This window comes from Cebus imitator, unplaced genomic scaffold (genome assembly GCF_001604975.1).
Source record: "Cebus imitator isolate Cc_AM_T3 unplaced genomic scaffold, Cebus_imitator-1.0 Scaffold711, whole genome shotgun sequence".
NCBI lineage: Eukaryota > Metazoa > Chordata > Mammalia > Primates > Cebidae > Cebus > Cebus imitator.
In genome coordinates this window covers 335,123-361,380 of record NW_016108026.1, presented here as the reverse complement: position 1 = coordinate 361,380, position 26,258 = coordinate 335,123, and the positions used below count along the sequence as shown (strand labels likewise).

General features: G+C 58.3%; 1 protein-coding gene across 1 annotated transcript in view; it reads left to right on the top strand.

The window, feature by feature from the left end:
• Positions 1–26,258, top strand: part of SCUBE1 (signal peptide, CUB domain and EGF like domain containing 1) — a 135,305-nt gene that overhangs the window by 76,608 nt on the left and 32,439 nt on the right. The window contains exons 5-8 of the mRNA XM_017518886.2: positions 1,847–1,972; positions 6,161–6,277; positions 8,887–8,976; positions 24,419–24,535. Coding sequence (XP_017374375.1) covers positions 1,847–1,972; positions 6,161–6,277; positions 8,887–8,976; positions 24,419–24,535 — 450 coding nt within the window. The remainder of the gene's footprint in view (positions 1–1,846; positions 1,973–6,160; positions 6,278–8,886; positions 8,977–24,418; positions 24,536–26,258) is intronic.

The window sequence follows — 26,258 nt, the reverse complement described above, 5'->3', positions numbered from 1 at the left end:
GCATGTGTGGCTGGGAGAAGCTGGAACAGCAGGGAGCTGTGGAAGCCAAATGAGCAGGGAGTGAGTGGGGCGACCCTGGGCTCCTGGGCTAAGTCACCGTTGACAATAGCCATCAGTAATGCTCAAGGAGATGGCTTGGTGACCACCAGCCACTGGCCAAACCCTTGCCAGGGCAGGAGGCTCCCAGATGGCCCGATGAGGACAGAATATGTCTCCACAGGCTGAGAAGGTTTCTCTACTGAGAGCCGCCTCTCAGGAGGGGCCGCCTGGTCCAGCCAGGCTGCAGGGAGGGGCCACGCAGTCTCCAGACCTGCAGGAGAAGCACCAGCCTCGGAAGCCGGCGCCCCACAGGCAGACCTAGTCTCCCGTTGCCTGCCATTTCCTGTCTGTAGCTGTATTTAATTTGCACACCTCCTCCATGAGACAGAGTGTTCGTGCCCATTCTAAGATGAGGCTCAGAAAAGTGAAGGGGCTGTTTCCGAGGCCACAGCCAGTAAGGAGGCCAGATTCACAGCTCTATCCGCCTGCCTTTACAGCCAGCTTTCTAAGTCAATGACGCACTGTGGCTGGCTTGGCTCATGAGAGCCAACTGTGCACACTGATCCCCAGCTCTACCCTCGGCCGCGTCTCCCTGGTACCTTGAAATTAGCCATGGCTGGCGTATTTATCCCACAGAAATTGGTAAATACTGCATACCAGCCTCCACCCCCTCACGGGTTGTTAAGCGTTGGCCGCACACCACTGTCTGTGCGATTCGGGCGCCGATGCTCTTTTGGAGTCGAGCCAGCGGAAGGGGCCTCCCGGTGTGAACTTGCAGCTTCTGTGAGGGGGTTTCCGTGTTCACTCGTTGCTTGGTTAGACTCTGCATCATTCCAACCATTCGACTGATTAGTGAGAAAATCGAGGTGAGGAAATGGGGGTCACAGAATCAGGTGAAAGCAGGCGTTACAGTGCTGGGCAAAATGCAGGCTCCATCATTTCCATGTGTGTGTCAGATTTTTAACGTTAGATGTTCTTATCTTTATTACAACTAGTAGGGTGTGTGTGTGTTTTTAAATATATTCCTACATACCGATATTTGCTACATTCCCGAGTTGCTACATACCCATATTTAAAGTAGATGGGGTCAGGATTGAGCCAGGCCTCCCTGGAACTAGAGGCTGGCGTGTCCCGGGGGTACGAGGTTGCCCATTCGCGTTCGCCGTCTGCAGCCTTCACTGCCGGCTTCACTCCTGCCTGAGCTTCTTGTGGGTGGAGGTGGAAGGCAGGTCACAAAGCCAGTGGCTTGGCAGACAGAGGCTCTTCCCTTTCATCTGCCTTGGCCTCTTGATGGACTCGTGACCTACAACCTCTCACTTGACCCCTGACCTCATAAATTCTGGAAACGCCTCACAAATCACCAGGAAGATAAACATCAACTGAGGTCAGCAGAAGGGGGTATGCGCCACTCCAGGCAGACCGAGAGGGGACATCCAGTCTCCTGGGCGGGTGGAAGAAACCCTAGAACCATGGGTGGCTCAGGAGAGGGGGCCAAACCACCCTGACACAGAAGCAGTCCTCCAGACCACGCCCCGCAATCTGACCTAGAGAAGAGGCTTGCGTCTGTGGCCACGAGGTGCCATTTGCAGTGCTGCCTGAACCTAGACCCAGGCAGCTTGCCCTTGGTTCCTCTTTAAAGGACATCCATGTGGCTGCCTGCTCCACACACGCATGTGTGTGTGTATGATACGTGCAGTGCCAGCCCATTTGCTTGTTACGTCTCATTGGCTATCTCCTTTCAGCTGAAATTTTCTCTCTCCTTCTCTGCCCTGTCCCCAACCCGTCTCTTGTCTGTCTCTCTTCCCAGAGGGTATGAACTGCATGAATAAAGACCATGGATGTGCCCACATCTGCCGGGAGACGCCCAAAGGTGGGGTGGCTTGCGACTGCAGGCCCGGCTTTGACCTTGCCCAAAACCAGAAGGACTGCACACGTAGGTAGATGGAGACAAATGGGTCAGACGTCCCATGCGCCTCCTGCCATTGCTTTCTGGAGGGTCTGTCCAGCCTGCTGGACATTGGCCAGGGAGGGCCCCCAGCCCCATGGGGTGGAGAGAAGGGCAGGGCCTGCTGAAGGGGCCTGATGGGGGCATGAGGGACAAGGGTTGTAAGCCTCAGGCTCAGGGCTTTCCTCAGCAAGCATGACACCACCAGTGTAGCCGCAGGAGCTGGGCTGGGTCTGCGTCAGCCCCTAAGCCTAAGTTCTCCAGCGGGAATGGTGGGGCCATGGCACCAAGGTCTAAAAGACTAGGTTTCTCGATGGGCCTGGGAAGCCCCTGGTAATGAGCAGTAGAAAGAAGGAAAAGAGGATGGTTCTGAAGGGTCCGGTTCTGGGCTGTGCTGACCATATTTCCTGGACCAAAGAGCAGAACTCTGCATGCCCATAGTGCCAGCCGGTTGGGAGGCAGAAGCCAGAGGATCACTCCAGCCCAACTTTGAGTCCAGCTTGGACTACATAGCAAGACCCCATCTCTAAAATAAAATTTAAAGATCAGAACTCACAGTGTGACCTCTGCAAGGCCGGCTGCCAGTGGTGATACCCTGGGAGAGGAGATTGGGGCTGAAGGAGGCCTCTGCCCAAAGACGCCATTTCAGGATCTGCCTGCGGGCGCATGCATAGTTCAGCCTCTTCACGGGGTCCCCAGTAGGAGTAGGAGCCCGGAAACCAGGTAGAACAGCAGCTGAACTCAGAAGCTTGGGAGCCAGCGCATCCTGCCACGGCTACACGGGGAGACGGCGGGTTGGGCCTCTCCTTGTGGGAAATGAGGGCATCATGGATACCCAAAGTGATGTCACATGTGCCCTGTTTTTACAAAGAGCCAAACGAGACTGCTGGAAGCACTTTCCACCTCTGGCTGGAGACAAGTGCATCTCAAGCCCACTTTCTAACAGAAAGATGTTATGGCAAAGTCCAGTTCCAACCCCCAGTAGAGCGGGGTCCCCTCCCCGGCTGTGGAAGTGAGAGACTGGGCTGCCTGCCGTCATAACGAAAATGGCCTTCCACCATCGTTCTGTGGAGAGGACAGCTGTCCTTGCTGGTCCGTCGCCCGCAGTCCCTTATCCTCTCCATTGTCATCAGCTCCCCTCCGGCTGCCTGGCCACACCTTTCCTGACTCATGCCCTCCTAGAACATACCACCATTCTCTGTGTTTGTGGCTCTTTCCTGTAGGGTAGCCAAGGTAATCCTGTATACTGTCACCCAGGGCAGGACGAAACAGCGGCAGTCTCCACTGGAACTGCTAGCCTCCAGCCCCAGGGCTCCAGCCAGGGCCCCTCTCCACACCAGATGGATTCCTTTATCTGCCGAGAAGCCTTCTGGCCCCCAGCCGCCTCAGAACAGAAGATGCTGACTCCAGCTTTCCCAGTCTCCGCTGTTGTGTGATCTGAGTTTCCTACAAGAAAGGCCAAGGTCAAGAACGTATGGAGTCGGCAGGCTTGTGGATAGCCCTGGCCAGAAGGACACTGCCTTCCCTCAGTCAGAAGACAGGCCGAGCACCTGCTCAAACCGGGCTCCCAGCCCAGTGCCACGGAGAGGCTACAGGTGGCCTGGCTGGGGCCAGCTTGCTCCCTGATCCCATAGTACATCTGAGACAAGCACCACCAGGAGGAGTTTGCTCAGAGAGCATCTTCTGGGTGCCGGCCTGTTGTGAAAGGTCAGGGACTAGGCAGGGCCCTGTGAGCAGCTGGGACGCCCCCCACAACCCTCAGCTACCCCTGCCAGGGAAGGGCTCTGCCCTTGCTTGGAATATGTGCTGGTTTAAGAAACAGCAGTCCCACCCTCTCCGTGGGTGGCTGAACATCACCGAGGTATGGAGAGCCTGATGTGATCTCTGGGGCCTGAGGCCTCCCGTGAAAGACCCGCACAGGCAGCTGCCCAGCCAGCCCAGCCTTGGCTGCTTCTGTGAGGTTAGCAAGCCAAGGCTGCTGTGAAGTAAGCTCTGAGACTTTCACTCTAGTCCTTGAAGTCACTTGAGTTCCAGGAAATTCGAGATCGCAAGCTGGGTTGGGGGCTGAGGCCTGGCTTACCCAGCCAGCCTCTAGCTCAAAAGGACTGCAATGTTCTGAACCAGGCTGTCATCTGTCCAGAGCCCAGGACCTACTCCAGGGCCAGGCCAGAGGAGGTTTTCTCCGCCCTCTGTCCATCTCACAGAGCTTGAGCTCAGACGTTTCTGCGTAAAAGCCGTACGTTCTCCGGTACTCGAAGGCTCGACCCTTGCGGGTCTGTGAGACGCACAAATGCCTGTGTGTAGGGAACCGGGACCCCTGAGCCTGGACCTCCCTCAAGTTGCCTCAGACAGGCATCTATTCTCATTAGAGTCACTTTTAGGGCACAGCCTGTCTCCAGGAGCCTGGAGCTCAAGAAGGACTGCCCTCTCCTCAGCTACACCCCTGCCCACTCTGAAGCAGGAATCTCCTGGGTCCTAGAAAGGCACACGACGTCCAGCCCAAAGTGGGGCTCCACCTGGGTCTCTTCCCATCGCCTGAGATCTGTGCAGACCTGCAGCCTCCCGGAACCCCTGGCTTCCCTGGGTTCCTTCCTGGCCATTGAGATGAGCTACGGAGAGATGAAAGCCAAGCTCCATCCAGGGTGCCACTTCCACCCTGGAGAAGAGTCATTCCTGAGGAGACGGGGCTGGAAGGCTTTGTGCTTGAAACCCAGCTGTGTTCCTGGAAGCATTCCTGAAATTTCACCCTAGAAGTCCGCTCCCTCCTCTGTAGGATCCGCAGCTCCCTGTGGAAGAGGGAGCAGCCCCTTCGAGCCCCTGGCTGCAGAGCGCAGTGTCTGAGGCACTGACACCTGTCCCCACCAAGCCATCTTCTGGACATCCTCCTCACTTGCTGTGAAGGTAGCATGTGTCCGAGGCTGAGGCGCCACCGTCACAGGACAGGGAACGCTCTGCGTCGTTCTCTGTGAAAGGAGGAGCGTGGGGAAGCGCAGGTGCAGAGTCAGTTCTGAAACGTCTGAGATCCTCCCCTGGGAGTCACCACCAAGTCACTTCCCTTTGGCACCAGCTGTGCTCATGGGTCAACCTGACAGAACACAATTCATTCAAATTCTCAGAATTTGGGATTTTTGGCCCCTCTAACCATGGTTGGTCTGAGGTTTATTTTTGCATATTTGGTCTTTAGGGTTTTACCAAATAAAGAAAGAGTGGAGCTTAGATCGATGGTTGAAGTACCTAGGAACCCACCCCATGCTGAGGCCCTGGTGCTCATTTGCTTTCGGGTGATGGCCTTGCAGCTGTCTCGCAGCATCACAAGGCGGGCGGGGGGCCCTACATCCCCTGGGGAGCACTGGCGTCACTGCTCCCCTCTAGCGATCTCTCTCACCCTGGAAGTGGACCGTGTGTTTAAATAAACTTGAATTGATAATTTTTCCAACTTCAGACTCCTTTTTGTTCTGCCCCCTTTTCAGCCTGGAACCCAGCTTGTTGATGATGTGAACCATCTTGGCCACAGGCACTGAAAGCAATGTAATACTGTTATTATTTAGGCAATTTTCAAAACTGTACCCCAGATGACATTAATTGGCATGAGTCTGTCTGTTCCAACATTGTTGAGCTCCAGGAGGATTAGGGCTTTCAGGGGAGAGGGTTTGAGGTGGCCCCTGGGGATCTGAGAGGGCGGACGTCCAAGGAGACATCCACACGCCCCAAAACAGGCAGAGGAAAGAAAGCCCTGCAAGAACTAAGGACATGAGGGTCACCTGGAACCACAGGCCTCCATCTCCCTCCCCCTTGACAAGTATGTCCTGGCATTGACAGACATTTGCCCCATCGAGATAGGCAGCTGTAAAGTGTCCTGCAGCCTGGGAAGGATGAAGCTGTCTTCATCTACCACCGCCTGAGCACATCAGCTCTGTGCCCGCTCTGATCCGAGCCCAGACCATTCTCTGTCCCACCCCAGTTCAGCTCCAGGGAGTGAGGGATTCCATAGAAGATTCTGGAGGGGCCGAAGTGCAGGGAGATGCGTATCTGTTGCCCCGCAAGCCTCATGACCCTACCCACTGATGGCTTTAGGCCTCAGTTTCCCCATACCCTGAAGGAAACAGCCAACACCAACAACTAATCATTTTTGTTGTTCTGTTTATACACACGTGTGTACACTTTGGGCCTAACTAGTAACCTGTAACTATGGAAACGGAGGCTGCCAGCACAGCTGTGAGGACACAGACACGGGCCCCATGTGTGGCTGCCACCAGAAGTACGCCCTCCATTCAGACGGTCGCACGTGCATCGGTAAGTAGGCACCTCCGCCGCACACCACCCTTGCACCCCCCACCCACCCTGTGTGCACCAGCGGGGCCAGCACCCTGCCACGTCCGGGATCCCCGGAAAGGAAGCTTCAGGGAAACAAGGAAAGGCAAGCCCGTGGCAATGGTGGGGATGGCCGATGCCCCTGGGGAAGTTTTCTGGGGAGGCTTCTCTGGGGCCTGCAGCCCCCCAGGACCAGGCTCCTCTGCTTCATGTTCCCTGGCGATGCCTAATGCAGGCTCCCTAGCAGCGGGGGTCCTGCATGTCTTCGTCCTGGAAGTGAGGGGTGGCCCTGGGCAGGGGGTTTCGGGGAGAAGGAAGGTGTACACACCTCTAAGAGCTTCTGCTCCAGAAGCACAGGGGTTTCCTCCCCTAATACGGAAAACAGCCAGATTCAGGTAACTGCACACAGTCACGGTAGTCATGGGAGCCGCCCACGGCTGGAAAACCAAGAGGTTTCCTCAGAACTTCGCTTTGAGTGGTCATTGTCTAAACTCCAGGGGAGACGGGCAGTGTGGGCCCGCATGGGTATGGTGTTTTAACTGCTGGTCTCTCGAGCTGCCAGGCCCCTGCTGGCCTTCCTCCCCCACCCGAAGTCCGCTCTTCTCAGCGCTGCCCGGCCATCCCCTCACCTGTCACATGGAGTCTTGATCTGAGTCTCTGCCACCTTCTTCCTCCTGGTCCCTCTTTCCAAGGGGAAGATTGAGTATTTGTGATTATTTCATGCCATAATCACTAGTAGGTTTTTTTTTCTCCCACTTAAAAATAACGGCACATTTTTTAACTGAGAAAGAGTAGCATTCAGAGCTGGCGCCCAGAGTTCCACCCTTCCTGTGTTGGCACGCTTTAGAAACCCAACACAAGTTCGCTCTTTTTTTTTTTAAGCCCTATTTCTTGCTGTCAGTCTGGAAGACGCTTCTCGAGGGAGTCTCAGGGGACAGGGAAAGGTTGGTCAGCAAACAGAAGCCCGTGAGGCCAGGGCATGTCCCTGCCCTGTCTCCCAGGACACTGCCCCCGCGAGTCTCAGGGAGCGGGGCCCGGGCAGGTGCCAGGCTGTCACCTCTGTAGTCCGGGGCTGTCATCACGGGTTCTGCTGCCTGCGGTGGCTCTCCCTTCCTCTGTGTGGTCTCTTCTTTCAGACAACCATTTTTTATTTCATTTTTATCTCATTGCTCCTGCTTTTCTGGTGATGGTCCCTGATTGCCTGTCTTGTCTGATAACTGACGTTCATTAATTATTTTCAGAGCCAAAAGCCAAACCAAACCAACCAACCAATTAAAACCAAAATTAAAAGCCAAACCCGCTCTCAGACCAGTGTCTCTATTGCAGCCTGATCCCATCTAGAACCTCCTCTCCTCCGGCCTCTCTCCCTCCACTGTCCGGCCTGGGGCTCTCCCGGGCTCCCCCAGGCTCCCTCCTGTCTCGTCTGCTAGAGGTCTCCCGCACGGTTTGCCGTCTCTGCTGGAGCAGGCGCAAACGGCTGCCGGGCCAGATACACCCAGCCTTCGTCTAACGCATCTTGTCTTGTCCACCTGAATCATCCTTTCTTGCTTTTTTTATTTTTCAATGTCTACTGCATGTGAAGGCCCCTGCTTGGATCTCCTTTCTAAAGTAACTTCCCCAGCCCCGCCTTCTGTCCCGCCTCGGTAGAAGTCAACTTCCTTACCCAGCCCCTGCTGCTGCTGCTGCTGCTTCCACTCCTGTTGGGGAAGAGATGCCTTTCACCTGACTTTGCCCACTGTTCATCCATGTCCCCGCTTGGGAACCAATGTCTCCACACGTTTCCCTCTGAGCAAAGAAAGTCAGCCCAGCTAACCTCACCTGCTCCTCCACCGGAAGCCTCGTGGCACAGCCAAGATGCTCCCCGGCCCGCCCCGGGCCACTGCTCCCCGCACACTCCTAAAATCAGTGTTCCCTCTTTGTATCCCCTTGTTGAGCACTTGAATGTTTAGCCCTAGTCCTCTATAGACAAGCAGGCAACCAGCGCTGCCCAAATCGATCCCGTGGTTTTTCTGTGTCTATTCTATTGGATTCATTGTGTGTATGTGTGTCTATTTTGTTCTTAATTTTGCATGACTGTTGACACAGCTTCATGTCCCTGTGACAGAGCCTCTGCTGTCTCAGGGGCATCCATCACCGGACCTTGTGGCCCTGTCCCCTTGTCCTGTGCCTTGTCCTATGCCTGCTTCTCCAGCCTGAGCCACGGGGGTCCGTAATCTGCTTGTGTCTCCATGAAGCACCACGGTGTGCTTTCTGCTTCTGTGGCTCTCTGCAGATAATTCCTGTCTGCCCTAACCTCAGCTTCCTCCTCTGTTTGCTTACCTGTGGGCCCTGAGTCCCCTCTATGTCCTAGGTCACTTTGTGATCATTACTCCTTTCCTGCACGTCCCCCCACCCCCACCGCCTCTCTGCTTTGCCCTGAACACCCCCACCTTGGAGGTTCCTGGGATTAGCCCCTTGGCGAGGATGCCGAGCTGGCCGGCGTGCTGTGTTGGCTTTGCGTGCACCACGCCGAGAGGCTGACTGTCTTGGGCCGCGGGAAGTGGGCTGTCATTAACCACTGGCTCCGTGTTTGTCCCTTACTTGTGTTTTAGAGAAGGATGAGGCTGCAATTGAGCGCTCTCAGTTCAATGCCACGTCAGTAGCTGATGTGGACAAGCGGGTGAAACGGCGGCTACTCATGGGTAACACTTTTCTTCCACTTCCTTTGTCGTACTTGCACTTGTGTGTGCGTGCGTGCACGTGTGTGTCTCGGGTGTGCACTGGCATGTGGATACGAGAGTGTGTGTGCTGTGTGTGGGTGTGGCTAGTGCGTGTGGGGGCATATGTCTGTTGTGGGGTGTGCCCACGTGTGTGCGGTCCTTCGTGCTGTGTGAGTGTGGGGGGCTCCACTCCAGATGTGAACTCGCTTTTTCCTTTTTAAAGTTTTTCCCTCCATCAAACACGTTTGTTCTGTTTATGTGTTTGTAGCAAAGAACCCAGGGCTGTTATCCTCTGGCCTGTGCATGTAAGGAGACGAGTGTCGCACTGAAAAGGTCTTTTCACATTGAAAAGCTCCCCCACTTGCCGTAAACAACCACGTTCACAGTTAGGATCCCCAGGATCAGCAAAGCAGCAGGATCAGACTCAGCGGCAAAAGAGGGCATTTGAGTAGACAGGGGTCTGGGCAGTAGAGTCATCATGCATCTCCTCTCCTGGGAGGGAAGCTACCAGCCAGAACCTCCAGGACCTCTCACAGAAAAAGCCACCTGCTTCTCAGTTGCTGCTCAGGGAGGGTGTCTTGGGAGACCTGCTGGCAGGGCTGGTCAGGGGCCCGTGTGAGGAGAAAAAGAAAGAGGAAAAATCACTGCTTTTCGACAGAGCTCAGTGTGCACAGTGGAAAGCAGACTTCCTCATTCATTCATTCTTCTCTCTCCATCAGTCAGTTCACTGCTCTGCTGGCCTCTAGGTTGTACCAGCTGCCCAGGACCTCCTGAGCATAGCTGTAGTCACCTGGGGTTCTCACAACCTTCTTTATGGCTCTCTGCTCACACCAGCTTTTGCAGCTATGGGGTCAGGTGGTGCGGTCTCCATTTCTCTGAGGGAGAGACTGAGGCTCACTGGAGTGCCCTGGCTTGCCCAAGGTCACACATCACCCTGCAGGGCTGAGCTCTACCCAGAGGTCCTGACCATGTGAGCTGTTTCAAGCATCAAGGCTGCAGGGCCAAGTGGAGGGCAGAGCCTGAAGGTCCTAGAGAGGGAGCTTTGTTTCCTGGCCCTCATGTGGACCAAGCATCTAGAGAGGAAGCAGGAGGGGGTCTGGGGGCCACAGGGGATATGGCCTTGTGTGCTACTGTGAAGGCGTCAAGCCCACGCACTCGTTAGGGGCTTTGAGGAGCTTGTGGGTTTGGCTGACGGTGCTCTGTGAGCCCTAAGTCCATGCTAGATAGGACAGCAGCGGCCCTCTTTTCATATGCGAAGAGTAAGGGCCAGAGAGGTCAGAGCTTTCACCTCTGGTCACACAGGCAGACAGGGAAAGCTCAGGCTGGAAACTAGTTCTGCAAATTCTCTGGGCAGGTCTGTTTTGTTGACTTGGGAAGAGCTGGCGATGGCAGGTTGGGTTGCCGTTGAGCCTCCAGCCTCACCCCTTGCCAGCAAGTATGACCCCTGCCCTCCAGGCAGGCATGAGTCAGTGCTATGGACCTTCTGGAAAGGTGGCTGGAAGCAGCTGGAGGGAGCCCCAGAGGTGTCAGTGTTCTGAGGTCACTCTCAGGTCTCAGGGGGCCCAGGGCCCTCGGCCTCACTTACTAGGAGAAGTGGGCACTATCATTTGAGTCCAGAGCTCCAAAAGCAGGCAGGACCAGGAGCTTTGTGGTCCCTCAGGCACCCTGCGACCTTCCCAGGAAGAGGATGGGTGGGGGAAGAGGGCCACACTGAGTCAGCATCACATAAATGGGTGGCGCAGGGGTGGGGAGAAGGGCCTCTGTGCTTGCATTCAGTAATGAGAGTCAGTGGATAAAGGCCCAGATCTGGTACCTGGTGCAGGGGGAGGTGAGGGGGGCCCTGAGGATGCAGGAAGCCCCAGCCTGGGTTTGGGGCAGCCTGAAGGGACAGGTCAGGGTGGGGACCCTCCCCTGCACCCCCACCTCTGTGATTATCACAGTCCCCCGATACCACCCCTTAGAGCTTGTCCTGCCCCAGACAGAAGAGCCTTCTCCTCTTCCAGTCTCCCTCCAACATTAACCAAAGGGAGAGCAAATAGCCAAGGCCTCACACCTGAACGAGGAACCAGACTCAGGCTTCCGAGAAGGGTCCGTCCAGGGGCCTGGAGTCTAGAGCACAGGTGAGGCTCTCTCTCACAGCTCGTCATTCTTAGCACTGGACTTCAGGCCCTAACTGGTAGCGCCTGACAAGGTGTGGCTGCTCCCATGCTGTATTAACAGAGGCAAGGTACGGAGAGTAAGGGAGGTGACCATTCCCCTCCTGCCCCATGCTGGTCAGGCGCACCAGGGCATCACACTCAGAGCCAGGCCCTAGGTAGGGAGAGCAACCTAGCTGGTGAGGGCTCAGACCTGAGTCATCCTCATCTGTTCATGCTGCGGGATTCTTGGGCTGTGGCAGAAAGTACATCCCAGTAGATCCTGGGCCTATGGGCAGCCTGAGCCCCATTTAGGGTTCTGGGAGGGGAGAGCGGAAGGGCAGGCACAGGCAGGAGCCAGTAGCAGATGAGAAAAGTGAGACCCCGAGGAGTTTCACAGCAAGGTTAGACCCTGGCCCACCTGGCTCCAGAGTCCGTGCCCTTGACCGCGGCACTGGCCAGCTCCCCACGAGATCGGCTCGGATGCTCAGACCCCCAGCCCCTGGCAGCACCGGCAAGCCAACGTGGCCATCTCTTAGAAACCACGGAGGGGCGGACGCTGTGGCTCAGAGGGGCTAAGGGCTCCAGCCGTGCACCTGGGCCGGACAGAGCTGGGATTCTGGCTCCGGTGAGGGAGTGGGGTGCTCCCGGCAGAAGTCACAGTTGTGTCTAGAGTGTGGCTGGAGAGAGAGAAGCCCCCCAGCACAGCGGCCTGGGCCAGCCCTGCCCCACCCTTGGGTTCTCACCTTTTGTAATAATCACCCCAGTCCCTGAGCACAGGTGAAGAACAGAGTAAGTTATGTTTACTCTAAAGACGCCCCAAAACGTGTAACTATTGTAGACTCCCTTTATAGTCAGTTAAAATGGCTGGATCTGCAGGTTAAAGTGATACCTTCAATTATCTGGCAGACTTACGTGAAACAGCTGAGTGCCCAGCGAAGGGTGTAGCACGGGCGCTTGCCTCAGGCCCCCGGGACCCTGCTTGGCGCAAGGTTGATAGGATGCAGGGCGCCACTCGGGTCGGCTCCAGGTCTTCCATCAAGCCCCTCACGGAGCATACTTAGGCTAGGTGGAGCTTTCCGCTCCTCTTGCTGCTGCTAACAGACCCCAGCAATCCCCCTTACTTAAGACAGCACAGGCTTATTATCTTCTGTAGGTCAGAAATTTGACCTGGGGCTCACTGGGCTAAATTCAAGATGTGGGCAGGGCTGTTCCCTTCTGAGGGCCCCAGGGGCCAATCCCCTTCGTCGCCTTTCCAGTTTCTAGCGCTGCCCATGTTCCTTGCCCCTCGGCCCCTCCTCCACCTTCAGAGCCAGCAGCCTGCTGTCCCCGACCCGCCCCAGTTCTCACAACTCTGTTTCTGACCATCCCCCTCAGTTATTCTAAAGGACCCCTGTGATCACACTGGGCCCCTCCAGATAATCCAGGCTAATTTCCAGTCTCATGGTCCTTCATTGCATGTGCAGGGTCCCTTCTGCCAGGCAGAGTCATGGTTTCTGGGGATTAGGAGGTGGGCATTTTAATGGTTCATTCTGCTAAGACAGATGGTTACACTTGGGCTGAAGGGACCCTCTGTTAGGGCAGAGCCCACACATGCTGTCTTCACTGGCTGAGCCCCAGGACCATGAGCCTCCTCTGAAACTAGTCCTGGGGATGCACCCCACCCCCTTCCTGAAGGCTCCACTGGCTGCCCCAGCTGTGGGCACTCACCCTTCGGCAGGCAGCCTTGGTGGTGTGTCTTTAGCCCATTCCCTCTGCCCTGGCTCTTCCACCTCACCAGTACTGTTCAGTCTGCTACAGTTGGCAAAGGACTTTCCAGGCAGCTCTCCAGGGAGTGTTCCCACTGCACAGAGGAAGACCCTGAGCCCCGGAGAAGGGAGGCCACATGGCCAGTGAGCAAAGCCTGGGCCAAGGTCCCAGCCCTGTGGACTCCCAAGTCCAGGGCCCCAAGTTAGGAGCAGAACCCGCCTGAGGAACGTGACTGTGCAGGCCCAGCAGCCATTCCAGCCGTGATCTTCCTCCTGTGGGCACTGAATCAGCAGAATGCACAGCTGGCCCATTCCAGGGGTCCCACCACGCCCAGGGCTGCAGCGGGGCCTGAGCTGCAGGCCAGGGACCCCAATCTGAGTTGACCCTCAGCACGAGCTATCTCTGGGCCTTGCACTCTGCACCCTGTTGACTTCAACCTTACAGCCACCCTGAGAGCAGTGCAAGTGCTTTAGAGAAGAGGAACTGGGGGAAAGAAAGGCAGCTGGGAACCCCTCCCCCCGCATGCCTGCGGCTGCTCCTGCCGGCTCCCCGAGCCGCTCCACCTTGTCCAGCGTAGGCCCAACCTTCTCTGCCTCCTCTCCGGATCTGGCTGGGAGCAGGTGCTTGACGATGCTTATGGAGGTTGGAGCAAAGAGGAACAGTGCCTGGCCTGAGAGGACCTTGGGTTCCAGCAGGGACAGACCCCCTGAGCCTTCCCTGTCCCTCCATACCGTAAGAGCCATCTTCATAAGTGTTCCCCAGGCGGGTGCCAGATGGAGGCCGGGACCAGCCCCAGCATCTGTGACTCCCTTGATCAGCAGACACTGCCTGGGCATCTCCGGGGAGACAGGGCCCAGACCTGCAGGAGCCTGGAGGAGAGGGAATAGCTTTGGCCTTGGAGCTGTGCAGCCTGGGTGCCCGTTCCGGCCACTTCGTGGAAGCTAGGCTTGCTCAGGCGAGTTTTTAGCGTCCCTCAAAACTTTTAGAGCGGCACCAGGCACGCAGGAAGCACTAGCTATGCGTCAGCTGTGTGACGTAGTTGGGGCACTGAGGTGCAAAGCACAGAAAGGGAAGCCACCAGGGACCGATTTACAGGTGAGCAGTGGGCCGGGTGGAGTCTCAGGCCTCCCCTGGCCTTTCCCTGCCGGTCTTCCCCTAGACCTGTGTCCCCGGTCATCCCAGCATCTCTGTCCTGCCCACCCCACCAGGCTCTCTGGGCCACATGGCTGCACTCAGAGCCCACTATCCTGCTGGCAGGGGGAAAAGGGAGGAGCTTTCCCACTGCAGCTCACGGGGCTGCAGCCTGGTCCCTCTGAGCCCCGGGTTTCCCATCTACCAAATGACAACGACGTGCTTCACCCTGCCCAGCTCGCAGGAGCTGGAAGTGAGAGAAAGGATGGAAGGGCCCAGCACACAGGTCAGAGCTTGGTCAAGAGGCTGCTCATCCTAAGGAAAGCAGGCAGAGAGCCTGGAGAAGTGGGGGCCGTGGTGGAAATGGCGGCTGACACTCAGGGGCACACACTGTTCCCCACTGTCCCCAGCCTCATTTAACTACATAGCTACCCTAAGTGGCCTGGCCAGTGTCACTTCTCATCTGGACATATGCACTCCTGCTTCTCCCCCAGCTCCCCTCCACCCCGTCTACACTTCCTCTTCTGCAGCTGCCATCTCCAGGGCCCTGGGTGTCCCTGATTTCACCGCTCTGTGTCCCAACCCGCACCCCACACATTCACCCACTCCTGGAAGCCACCATCTGTCTGTTCCTCTGGCCTGGCATGCTCAGCCTGTCTTGGGTTCACTGCCTCCATGGTCACACCCTCACCTCTCTACCCAGGTGCCATCTTGGGTGGTTCTACCTGGCAAAGGCTGCCTTGCTTGTCCAGACCTCACTGGACCTTCCTCCCCTCCCCTGTCCCTCCACTCACCCTTCTTCCACCATCACCCCCTGACTGGGGGCAGAAGCTAGGTCTTTGCCAGCTTGGTGTCCCCTCAGGGCATAGCACAGGGCTTTGCCCAGAGCAGGACTGTGGGTGAGGCTAGTTGGCTCGGCACATGAAAGAAGGCTTCCTGGAGGAGGTGCTGGGGATGGATGGGGCCTCAGTGCCCAGGCAGGCAGGTATCTAGCTCAGACAGAGGGTGGGCCCTGGAGGCTGAACCTGCTTGCAAGTGGGAAGAGGCTCTGGCAAGCAGGTCTGAGTGCTGGTGAGGGAGGTAACATGGCAGCTCCCCCGGCCAGTGCTCAGCAGGTGGCCTGGCTGAAGGAAAGTGGGGACAATGCCCTCTCAAGCCGTGGCCCCCCTGCCTACTGAGCTCCAGGGCCTGAGCTCCTGTATGAGAAAGATCAGGTGGTCAGGCTGCACCTCAGTCACTGGACTGGCTCCCGGTGGGGCTGGTGTTTGGTCAGCTGGGCCCCCAGTCAGGCTGAGTCCCTCACTGTCTGGCGCACACAGCTATGGCTGGTAGGAGGAAGTAGGTGATGGCGACTCAGCTGTTCCGAAGGCTGGAGTGTGGGTGGAGTCACAGTGCCAGGCAGGGCTTAGAGAAAAGATGAGGGCTCAGGGTATTGGCTGGCTGAGCCAGGCAGGCGGCTGAGGCTTAGAGCGGACGTGGCCCACCCAAGGCCACCTTGTGCGTTGGGCCCTGGCACTCGCCCCCCCCCCACCGCCCCGCCCAGCAGCCTTGCTCACACTGTACTCCATCCCAGGGGGGGCGGGCCCACGTGACCCCCGTAGCCTCCTTTTGGTCCTCAGTTCTCATCTCATGTTGAAATCCCCAAGACCGCATCTCACTGCCTGCCCTGCTTTCTCTCTCCTTGGCTCTGGCCCAGCCTCCCTGTCTCCCAGCCCCACTGGCAGTGAGGCCACGGCCAGAGCCCTCTTTCTTTGGCACAAATCTGAACGGGCTCCAGCCCTGCCTTAGGTTCCCTGGCCATTGGTCTAAGTGGGCCCCAAAGCCCTTCCAGATGCAACCTCAATGCCCTCTGTGATCTCCTGCTATTTTTGCGAATCCAGTCCTGGCCCCCTGGCCCTGCGTGCCCTGACATGGAATACCCATGTCCACTGGAGCTGCCAATGGAAGGCGCCCAAGAACAGGGCACCCTCTGCGCCTGCATTCTTAGGAGGAGCGCATGTGTAAAAACAGGCGCACCTGAACAGGCCCCTCTGCCACCCTGCCTGCTGGCTGTCTCTCACCCCACCTACCTCGGGGCGACAGCCTGCCCCTCCTTGTGACCCTCCCTGTCCAGGACACTTGCCTCTCTCTAGCTGGATCCGGCGAAGGGCGGGCCAGGTGGTGGCTGCAGGCCAAGGTTAGCCCTGACTTGACTGAGGAGTACCAGGCAGCTCCAGGAGCCCCCAGCTTCCTGAGGCGAGATTCCTGGTCTAACCCCAGGAAGGTGGGTGCTCTCTGGTTGCTCATCCAGGCTGGGGCATTGCTTCAAGGACGGCACATTTGTTCTTAGAGCAGAGAAGTCGGCGGTTGGAGCTTCGCTCCAGTCAAGCACATGGTGACTCCTCTTTCTGGGTATCCCAAGCCAGATTCTAGAGTCAGACCCAGGTTTAGTCCTGGCTTCCCCAGCCAGTAGCTCCACCAGCACCCCAGGGCCAGCTCACATCTGAGCTTCAGTTTCTCATTTACGAAAACAGCTTCTAGTGTCTGGAGAAGTGTAGCTGAGGCACTAGACAGGCATGCTCAGTCGCTTTCCATCCTTTCCTTCCTCGCCATTGCCGGCCATGAGCATCCCATTAGGGTACTCTCGAATGCCAGGGAGGAACAGAACCTTGATGGCAGGTCCCAGAAGTGAGGAGACAAGCCCGGACCCTGCCTGGCCTTGGTCAGGTCACGGCAGTGGGCGAGAGGGAGGGGGAGAGCGCACAGACACAGGCTCCAGGTGCCAGCTACTCCCTGCCCCACCCCCATCCCCACAAAGTCAAGTGACGGGAGGGCAGAGGTGGGGAGTGCACTACGCGGGAGGCCCACCTGGCAACACAGGGCCTTGTGCCCAGACGCCGGGCCCTGCCTCCCTCTCCCCCAGGTGGTTATTGAACCTGTCCTTGGCTAGGTCTCCAGGGCAGCCAGCAGAAACCTGGAACAAGGCTTCCCTGTGTGGATCGGCCTCTAGGCTGGGCTCTCTGTACACCCAGACATGTTCAATGTTCCCAGCAACCTGTAGGGTTTAGTGTTACAGATGAGGAAACCGAAGCTCGGAGAAGTGAAAGCAGCTTGTCAGTTCCCTCTACCCAACACCCCTCCCCCTCCAGGGCAGGCGGGTGACAGCTCTACCTCCCCATACTTCGCCCACGGCCTGGCATGAGCATGTGCTCAATGAGCATGAGCTGTTGTTGCTCAGATCCCCAAGCCTCCCTGGGCACACCCAGCTGGAGGAGCCTCCCAGTGCCCAGGAAGAGCACCGGCCCACTGCTCCCCAGCAGCACGCCCTCACCTGCTCCTTCCCCTTGCCACACCTCAATGCCCCATGCCTCCGGGGGCACAGCTGTGATGCCTCCTGTGGGTGGGCCCCAGTGAGACGCTGCAGGGGAGACCCCTTGTCTGCCCTAAGCATCTTCCACTGAGGAACCAGGGTAGAGGCAGAAAGTGAAGGAGTCGGGCCAGGGAGACTGGCCACTGGAGGCCCTGCGGCCGTCCCCTGCTTTAATATGAAACCTCCCAGGCCTCCGAGGGCACTCGGGATCCCTCAAACCAAGTGAGGAGACCTCTCCTGAGGCCAGCTTGTCTTGCTCCTGGGTGGGCATCTTCTATGCCCCTGGTGCCACCACCCGTCAGCCTCCCTGTGGCCCCCTCGCTGCAGCCCTGCAGGGCGCTATTCCTCTGTCCCAGTGGCTGCTGTTTTCTGAGCAGGTGTAGGAACCCTCACCCACCAGTCACGGGAGAGGATGGCTTACCACACCCCTAGCACATCCTGGAATCGGCACCCTGCCTGCTGCCTTGGCAGCCAGTGCCACTGACAATTTGCCTGGCACAAAATTTCCCGAGCAGCACAATGCCCAGGTAGACGGAGGCCCTGAGTTTGACGCAGGCCTGTAGGCCTTTTATTTCGGCAGGGCTGGGCTAAGGTCAGCAGAGGGCCGAAATGGGCCTCGGAGTCATGGGCTGTGTGCTAAAAAGGCAGAGTCCGGGAGACTCTGGGCTGCCTCAGAGGCCCGGGTGGCCCCTTGGTGATCACAGGCATTGGGGCCCCGCAGCCTTAGATGTGAGCAGCGCTGGCTCTGGGGGAGCTGCTGGGACCTCCTGCCCGTGTTCTCCTTGGGAGCCACTTCCTTGTCAGTATTCCTGCATCCAGCTGCACGGAGCCCCTCCCCACCCCCGCCACCACCTGCCTGTGCTGTCACCAGCGTGTCCCCGGGCAGCCCTGGAGCAGACCCAGCCGGCACTCCCTCAGCAGACAGCTCTCAGGATTGACCATTTGCCCAGTGGAGGTAGAGGCAGGCGGGGAGCTATGGTCAGGACCAGGCATGGCCCTCTGCTGACGGGGTCAAGCCCCCTCCACCACCCCTTGCTGACTGTCGGAGGCACAGGAGGCCACGTTTGTGGTGCCCAGCACAGTGCTGGCCATCACAACACTAGTGATGGACCACAGGGCCTCCCTGGAGTTCAGAGGACCCCTCAGGAGATAGGCCAGCCAGGGAGACCAGGGCCACTTTGTAAGGACCTTGCCAGGGGTGTGGCATGGCTTCTATCCCAAAGTGATGGGAGCCACGGAGGGCTCAACAGCCAGCTGGGTGAAGAGGGTCAGAGGTCAGAGGTCCCCAGGTCTGCCGGAAGGGTCAGCCAACCCCTCTTCACCGCAGCTTCGGTTGTTTCTAGAGACAGAAGGGCAGGTGGGCCAGCCCTGACTGAGGCCTCAGCAGGTTCTGGCCAGGACCCTCGGCTGTCCCCGCCATCAGGGCAGGCCACTGAGTGACAGGGAGGAAGAAGGGAAGGCAGGGGCTCTTTGGGACACTGGGCCCACACGCCAGCCCATCGGATCAGACTCTGCTCTGGTGAAAAGCTCCTCAGCCATGTTTAGGCCGAGCACAGGCGGGAAACCCAGGGCCTAGGGAGGGGAGAGTCCCTTTCGCACGGCCCCCCTTGTGCTGGCACTGAGCGTGACACCCACGCCCACCTCCCATTGTGCACCACAGAGCGCCCTCGTGCGCTGCGCAGCACGGCACCTCACTGTCTCCTCCACCAGGGGCACATGCGCCCTCCCCTTCTTTCCACCTCACCTCCCAGCTCACTCTCCCTCCCAGGCCCAACGGAGGGCAGGGACCCGGTCCCCTGGCTTGGTTCTGTTCCTCACGGGGCCTCCAGAGTCCCTGCTCATTAGTTGTTGAGCACAACTCATCAGGCACCTCTGCCGTGCTGGCCACCTGGACTGCCCTACCTGGAGAGCGTGTGGTCTGTCGGAGAGGCCTGGCCACTCACAGACAGCGCCGCCCTGCGGGCAGAATCCCAAGGCAAGGCTTGGGACAGCTTCAGGGAGGCAGGTGAGGCCTGCTGAGTCATGAGGAATTGGTTCCTCAAGGCCAACGGGAGTGCCCTGTAGAACCCTGAGGAGCTGTGCTTGGGTGTGGCAGGGCCTGGGCTGGGAGGTGGGCAGAGTGAGAGGCAGGCACAGACCCAGGAGAGAAAGGCGAGGTCTGGGGCTTATTTGCTGCCCCCTGCCGCCCCATAAGCTGTTGACTCCTGGGACATGTCACATTCATCTCTGTAGCTCCCCTCTCCCGGCCACCCAGCACCGTGAAATTGACCCACCCGTGAGACCAGGGGCTGTGTTCAAGGCACATCTGCGCAGGGCAGAGAAGTTCAGATACTAATCACCAAATGAATTAGCAACTGCCTGAGGGTGCTGAGCCTCCGTAGGCAGAGCTTCCAAGAATGGCACTGAAAGTGAGAGTGACCCAATCACAGAGCAGCTTACAGAGCACTGTCACACCCACTGTTCTGCCTGGGTCTTGCAAGAACTATGTCGTAAATACGGTTATCTCCATGTTACACATCCGGAAGAAAAGGGACTTGCCCAAGGTCACACAGCCGGCCTGGGGAAACTTGTCGCTCTGACTCCACAGCACGTGTCTTTTCTGTCCACCACACGGTGACTCAGACTGTCCTTTAAGGACTTGCCCCAGACCTGGGACAGCACAAGCAGGCAGTGCCAACCCAAATGGCAGCAGCGGCTGCAGCTGCTCCTAGGCGTCCTTCTGTCCTGGGCCCCTGCTTCCCTCTGCTGGAGCGCTGACCAGGCTGCGTGGGGGCTCCAGTGGAGCATCCGGCCTCCCCTGCAGGGCCTGGCCCAAAGCAGGAGCTCCCCTGGGACAGACCAAAGGCGGGACCTTTTAACCTGTCTGAGGTTTCCCCACACTCTCCAGCCCCGCACCTGACCTTCCTCCTCCTTGGCTACCCCCGCCCTTCGGGGTGAGAGCAGTCCCCGCCAGCTGGAGGAAACCAGGGCACCAGGGGGTGCAGGTCTCACCGCCAGGATCCCCTGCCAAAGCCCAGCTCTCTGGCCTTGTCCGGCTCACTAATCAGCCTGGGGCTCTGCAGCTCTGGGTTCAAATACAGGCCCCTCCCCATAGCTGTGTGACCCGAGCACGGCCAGCTTCTAAGGTGCGCAACATGTGTGCAGCCCAGGCCCCTACCCTTAGAAGGGCCCACCATGGGTTTCATGTTCCGTCTCTGTCTTGAAATTCTCCAGAATTTTTGAACAAGAGCATTTCATTTTTATTTGGCACTGGGTTCCACAGATGATGTAGTGATTCCTACCTGGACAGGCAGTGTCACTTCTCCATGCCTCAGGGGCCTGTCTGCTTCTGCACTGGGGCGTGGGGCTGCTGCGAGGCCTGCTAAGGCTGGTGGGTGACAGGCGCCCTGTCCACTACGAAGGGCTGCTTCGTTCCATGATCTCTGCAGGTGGGGAGAGAAGGCCTTTAGAAAGAGCTCTATAGCTCTCACCTAGAGGCTAGGGACAGAGAGACGAGGGCTCCCAGTGTCCACAGGGAAATTCTGTCTTCAGGTCCCTGAACAGAGCTCTTGGAGGCTGCACTGCGCCCTCCTCCCCTTCCCAGTCCCAGGCACCTGAGTCGCCCTCCACGAGTATGTTTCTGGGTGGGAGAGATTCCTCATGGAGCCATAATGTCAGCCCCTGGGAAGGGGCAGAGGCCGGGGTGGGACCCAGAGAAGGCCCCTGGGTGAGGGGGAGGAAGATGCAGAGCCCGCCCTAACCTCCCCACTGGGCAGAGTGGCCACTGCCGCGGCCTCTGGGCCCTGTTTGCCACTTGTGTTTAGAGTGGTCACGCCATGGGATGGTGGCCTGCTTCCTTACTGTCTCTGCGACAGCAGCGGCCTAGTACCAGGTCTGGGTGACCTCTGATCCTGGGGAACAGGAGAGGTGAGGCTGTTTTTTGAGGCTCTCAGAGATGGGGGACTGGGGTGATGTCCAGGCTGGTTGCCACGGAAGCAGGGGCCTCCTCGGCAGCTGCACCGGAGCCTCTGCTTGGAAACCAGGGACGAGGTGCTCGGCCCCACCAGGCCCGCACGTCCTGTCGCTGTAGACTTGGGTCCCAGCCTCCACTTCAGCCCAGAGCACATAGGTCAGCCTCATGGCTGCTTCCTGTACCCGGCTTGCATTTGTAGTGAACATCTCAAAACCTCACAACATGGCTGAGGTGGGCACCGCAGACGCGGCCGCCACCGTGTTGGAGAGGAGGGATGCCTGCCCCGGGCCCCACAGCGGGAAAAGCTGAGGGTGCGCCCAGGGCCAGACTGCTGCCTCCACTCCACTCCACCCTCCCTGCCTCCACCCTCCTCCCCTGGCAGAGAACATCCTGGGGACTGCCGGCTCCCAGCACTCTTACATGAGCCCGATGTGGGCACAGTTCTCTGGCTGCGCAGGGTAAGGCAGTGGTCTGGAGGAGGGACCGTGGGAGGCAGTGACAGTCACAGGAGGACAGCGGCAGCTTAGCCACAGTAAGAGCAGGGGCTGGAGTTGGGAAGTGCTGGGGAAGCAACAGGCCCAGGCCCTGGGTCCCAGGGGGAGGGGGCTCCTCGTCTTCAGCTTGGGGCAGATGGGGGTAGCATTCCTGCCCACAGAGAGCACTGGAGGAGGAGCTGCTAGGGGAGGATGATGAAGAGTCCAATGGCACATGCTTGGTGTTGGGCCCTGAGCTGCCAGGTGGGTCCCTGCCCGCAAGGAGCCCAGGGGGTTAGACTCAGAAGAAGCAGGCCCCCTCCAGTTCCTGATGCTCCATACCGTGTCCTCTTCAGGAAAGTGGGGGGCACAGGAGCCGCAGTGGGGGTGGGGGGAGCAGGAAAGGGAGGTGGAGCAGGGCCTGGCCCCTGGTGACCGTGTGGTCCATGCTGTGGAGCAGGATGATCAGCACCCAAGAATAGCCCCTAAGGGACCAAGAGACTGTGTTCAAAGCCTAATGTTTACGAGGCAGCCATGGACGGAGGCAGCTCGGGAAGACTCAAGCTGCCTGGTCCGGAGATCGGATAACCTTTGAGGTGGAGCTTCCATGTCCCGTTAGGGGCTTTAGGGAAGAGAAGGACCTCCTGGATTCTTGGAGTCTATTTGGCCGGATCTGTTTCTCAGAGTCACAGCCCCCAGTGCCTGCACCACACCTCACTCACCTCCACCTCCGCAGAGACCCAGTGCCCCAGCCCTAAGTTTTCAGCGCCTGTCCCCCCAACCCTCTCACCCGCCATGTTCTCCCATCTCTCCAAGGCCTGAGCCTTAATTACCTCCACCTGGAAAACAGGATGTTTTCTGCCCCTTTTCCAGAGAGGCTCTCCCACAGGAAAACTGAGAAGGCAGGAGGGGGAGCCCATTGGCTCCTTGATTCGGGGGTGGGAGGCAGGAGTTCCCTCTCTGGTTGTCAGCCCAGGGAGGAAACTAACATCTATTGGGCAACTACTGTGTGCCAGGACCCAAGCCAGGCGCCTGTAAGCGGGTTGATTTGACCCTCACCTCTGCCTTGGAAGAGAAGGCTCGTCATTTCCAGGTGTGAGTGCTGAGGTGCAGCCCCAAGGGGTGGCTGCCTGGGTCGCTCTGTGAGTGACAGAGCCAGGACTCATACACTGGCCTGCCACCTTCACTGCCTGTCTGGGGCTTCAGGGGGCTCCTTTGGAGGTGGGCTCCAAACCAGGCCTTGAAGGATGAACAGGAAGGAGTCACCCGAGCCCTGGAACAAGCACACTGCTGTGGCAGGAGGGGGGAGGGCAAAAGACTGGTTCATAAAAACCGCCCATGCCCAGCTGAGGTCCAGGATTTGAGGAGACACATAGAAGGAGCCAGGGTCAAGGCCCCCCACCTTCTACTGGGAGCATGAGTAGGACGCCCACCCCTGCAGCCCTGCAGAGTCTCAGATGCACGCTCACTCACACGCGCACACACAGGGAACGTGAGCTTTCCTTCTCCCCCTGCACACCCCTGCAAGGTGAAGTTCAAAGGAAAGGCACCATGCATTTGATTTCATTAGCCACAGGGAGTCCTGACAGCTGAGGGTACATGTTCATTTATTCCCCCCAGCCTGCAGAAACGCAGATCCCACAGCACAGGAACAGAGGAAACCCGTTAGGGACACCCTTCAGGGAGAAGACACACCAGGGCCAGGAGTCCAGGTGACGCCGGCAAAGGCAGGCAGGGGAATCCAGGTTATGAGAGATGGGCGCCCACTCGTTCTCTACCTCCTAGCAGCAAAGCGGAGAGGGAAGCCCACACAGCCACAGTTTCCAGAAGTTAAAAGCCTGCCAGATGGTCGGGAAGAAACCCGGGTGGCAGAGATCAGAGGCCTAGACGCGCCCCCGGCACCCTGGTGCGCCAGCTCTGCCAGCCCCTTCCCCGGGCCTGGGGAGGATCACTCTCACAGCACGACGGCTTCAGTGACCTCCGTTATGCCCCAAGCCACTCTAGCCCCTTTGAATTTTGCAAAAAAAAAACAAAAAAAACACTAGGCAAGCTTCAAGTGGACAAAAACCAGATGCCTTTGTCATATTCACTGAGAACAGATGTTGGGCTGAAAGCTTCATCACATTGATGGACGGTGTGTGGGCCCTGAGAACCTCCACCTTGGCTCCCTGGCCCGGGCCACAAGCCACTCCGTACTGAGGTGCATTTGGGGGCCCCCGTTGCCTCCAAGCCTGGAGGCAATCTCTAGCCTGGACCTGGAGCCTGAGTCCAGGAAAGTCAAAGTTTTAGGAATCTGGCCCTGGGCAGTGAAATACAGCCAGACCAGTCTGGACCCAGATAGTAACCTTGACCCTGTTAGCAGCAGCCACATTAGCACAGCCTCTGCAGCTCACAGACAGTGTACTCGTCCTCATCACATGACCCACAGGAATGGTGTCATTCACCCATTCCACAGATGGGGAGCTTGAGGCTCAGAGAGGCCACGCAGCTTCCCTAGAGCCCCACAGCCAGAGGGTATATCAGAGCCAGAGCTTGAACCCAGGTCTCCTGTCTCATAGACGATCTCTCCCCGGACGGGGAAAGACAGTGGCTTCTGCCCAAGGAGACTGAGGTCTCTGTCTCTTTCCCTCCACAGAGACGTGTGCGGTCAATAACGGAGGCTGCGACCGGACTTGCAAGGACACGGCCACTGGCGTGCGATGTAGCTGCCCTGTTGGATTCACGCTGCAGCCAGACGGGAAGACATGCAAAGGTCAGCATGTGGAGCCGTGCGGGTGCCCCTGCCTGTACTGGCCTGGCCAAGGGCTTCCGTGTGCTTGCACAGCTGGGCGCAGGGCTGGGCTGGTTGGAGGCCGTGTGTGGCTGTGGGAAACGACATGCAGAATTCATTTGCATTGCTGTTGGAGAGGCCAGGAAGAGTGAGGGCCGGCCATCAGCGGGGCCCCCAGCAGGGTTCAAGAGAATAGGGTTCCCATGGCACACCTGCAGTTCCTGGGCCAAAAAGAATGTGGCTGCACACTGGGTTAAACAATTAAGCCAGCGTCTCTCCTGTGGGGCATCCTGGGCCCTCAGTGATAGTGTGGCTTCCCAAGGCGGGTGGAATGTGGCACGTTTCTGAACCCCTTGACCTTTGGTTGCAGTGGGTCTGGCAGAGTTGGTGGGGATGGTCTGGTGCAGGGCCATTTGGGACATGCAGGTCAGGCCAGGAAAAATAAGGACACCGTGTGTCACTACTAGAGGAGCGAGGCTGGGGGGATCCCATCTGAAAAAATAAGGACTCAGGCCTTCTGCTTGCCATTAGAAAACGAGTCTGGAGGATCCGGGAGTGATGTGGCTGAAGGAAGGAGGGACAGGGCTGGGCTGCCGGCGGCTGGCAGAGAGGGAGGGCAGCGGTGTATCCTTCCACTGGTCCTGACTCACCCCATAAAGGCTTCCTGAGTGCCTCCTGGGTTTAGGGGCCTCTCGGGAAACAGGAAAGCTGGGGAGCTGGGAGAGGAGAGCTGGCTGCGCCCTCGAGACAGGCACTGGGGAAGGAAGGACTAGAGCAGCGCTGCAGCCCAGGAGGTCCAGCCACCCCAAAGGTCGGACGGAGCCTGAGAAGCCGTGGGACTGGGGCAGGGTGTCAGACTTCAGTGCCAGAGCCCCCTGTGCAGAAGGGTGAGCGGCAGCCACTCCGTGCTCCCGGCGTGGCTCCAGACCGCTCTCCAAATCCCCCCAGCTCTGGGCAGTCCCCCAACTCTTTGCCAGGAAGGGAGAGCCTAGAGAGCAGGGCGTGGAGGGGGAAGGAACTGGCACTTCCAAGGTCCAGTTGGGGAAAATGTTGAAAGTGGAGGTTAGGGTGACCTAAAACAGTCCCAGGCAGGCTTTTTTAAAGCCCGTAAAAATAAATGTATTTTTGTACAGCATATGACTTCTTCCTGCCAACTTGCTGGGAAGAACCCAGTGACTATTGACAGAAATAACAGTGCTTCCGCCTGTTTATTTGAAAATAAAACCCTCCCATGGCTGTCGCACGGCCTGTTAATAGCCTTGGTGCGTTCCTGGCAGGCAAGTGGGCAGGTGGGTGGCGTCTGGGTCCTTGCCACATGACTCAGTGCCAGGAGTGACTGGCCGGGGAAGCCCCAGGTCTGCGCAGATCTGGCCATCTTCACAGCCTGGCGGTGGCACAGCCTGCCAGCATTTGCCTTCAGAGGGCCAGAGGGCCAGGCAGAGCTTCATTCCTTGGGCAAGGCCAGGGCTGCTGGAATGGCGTCTGGAGGCCAGGAGCCACCCTGTCTGGGCCAGAGAGGGGCCTGGGCGGGCATGTGGCTCCAGTGGGAGCCACTGGCATGGGACTGCCACCGCTGCCCTGCCCATCCCTCGGTGGCCCAAGGTGCACTGTTTCCTCCCACTCTGATTGTGGCTCTGAGGTAGGGTGGTGCCAAGGAGTGCTGTCCACAGCCCCAAGGCCACCCCACCCCCATGACCTTTCCTTT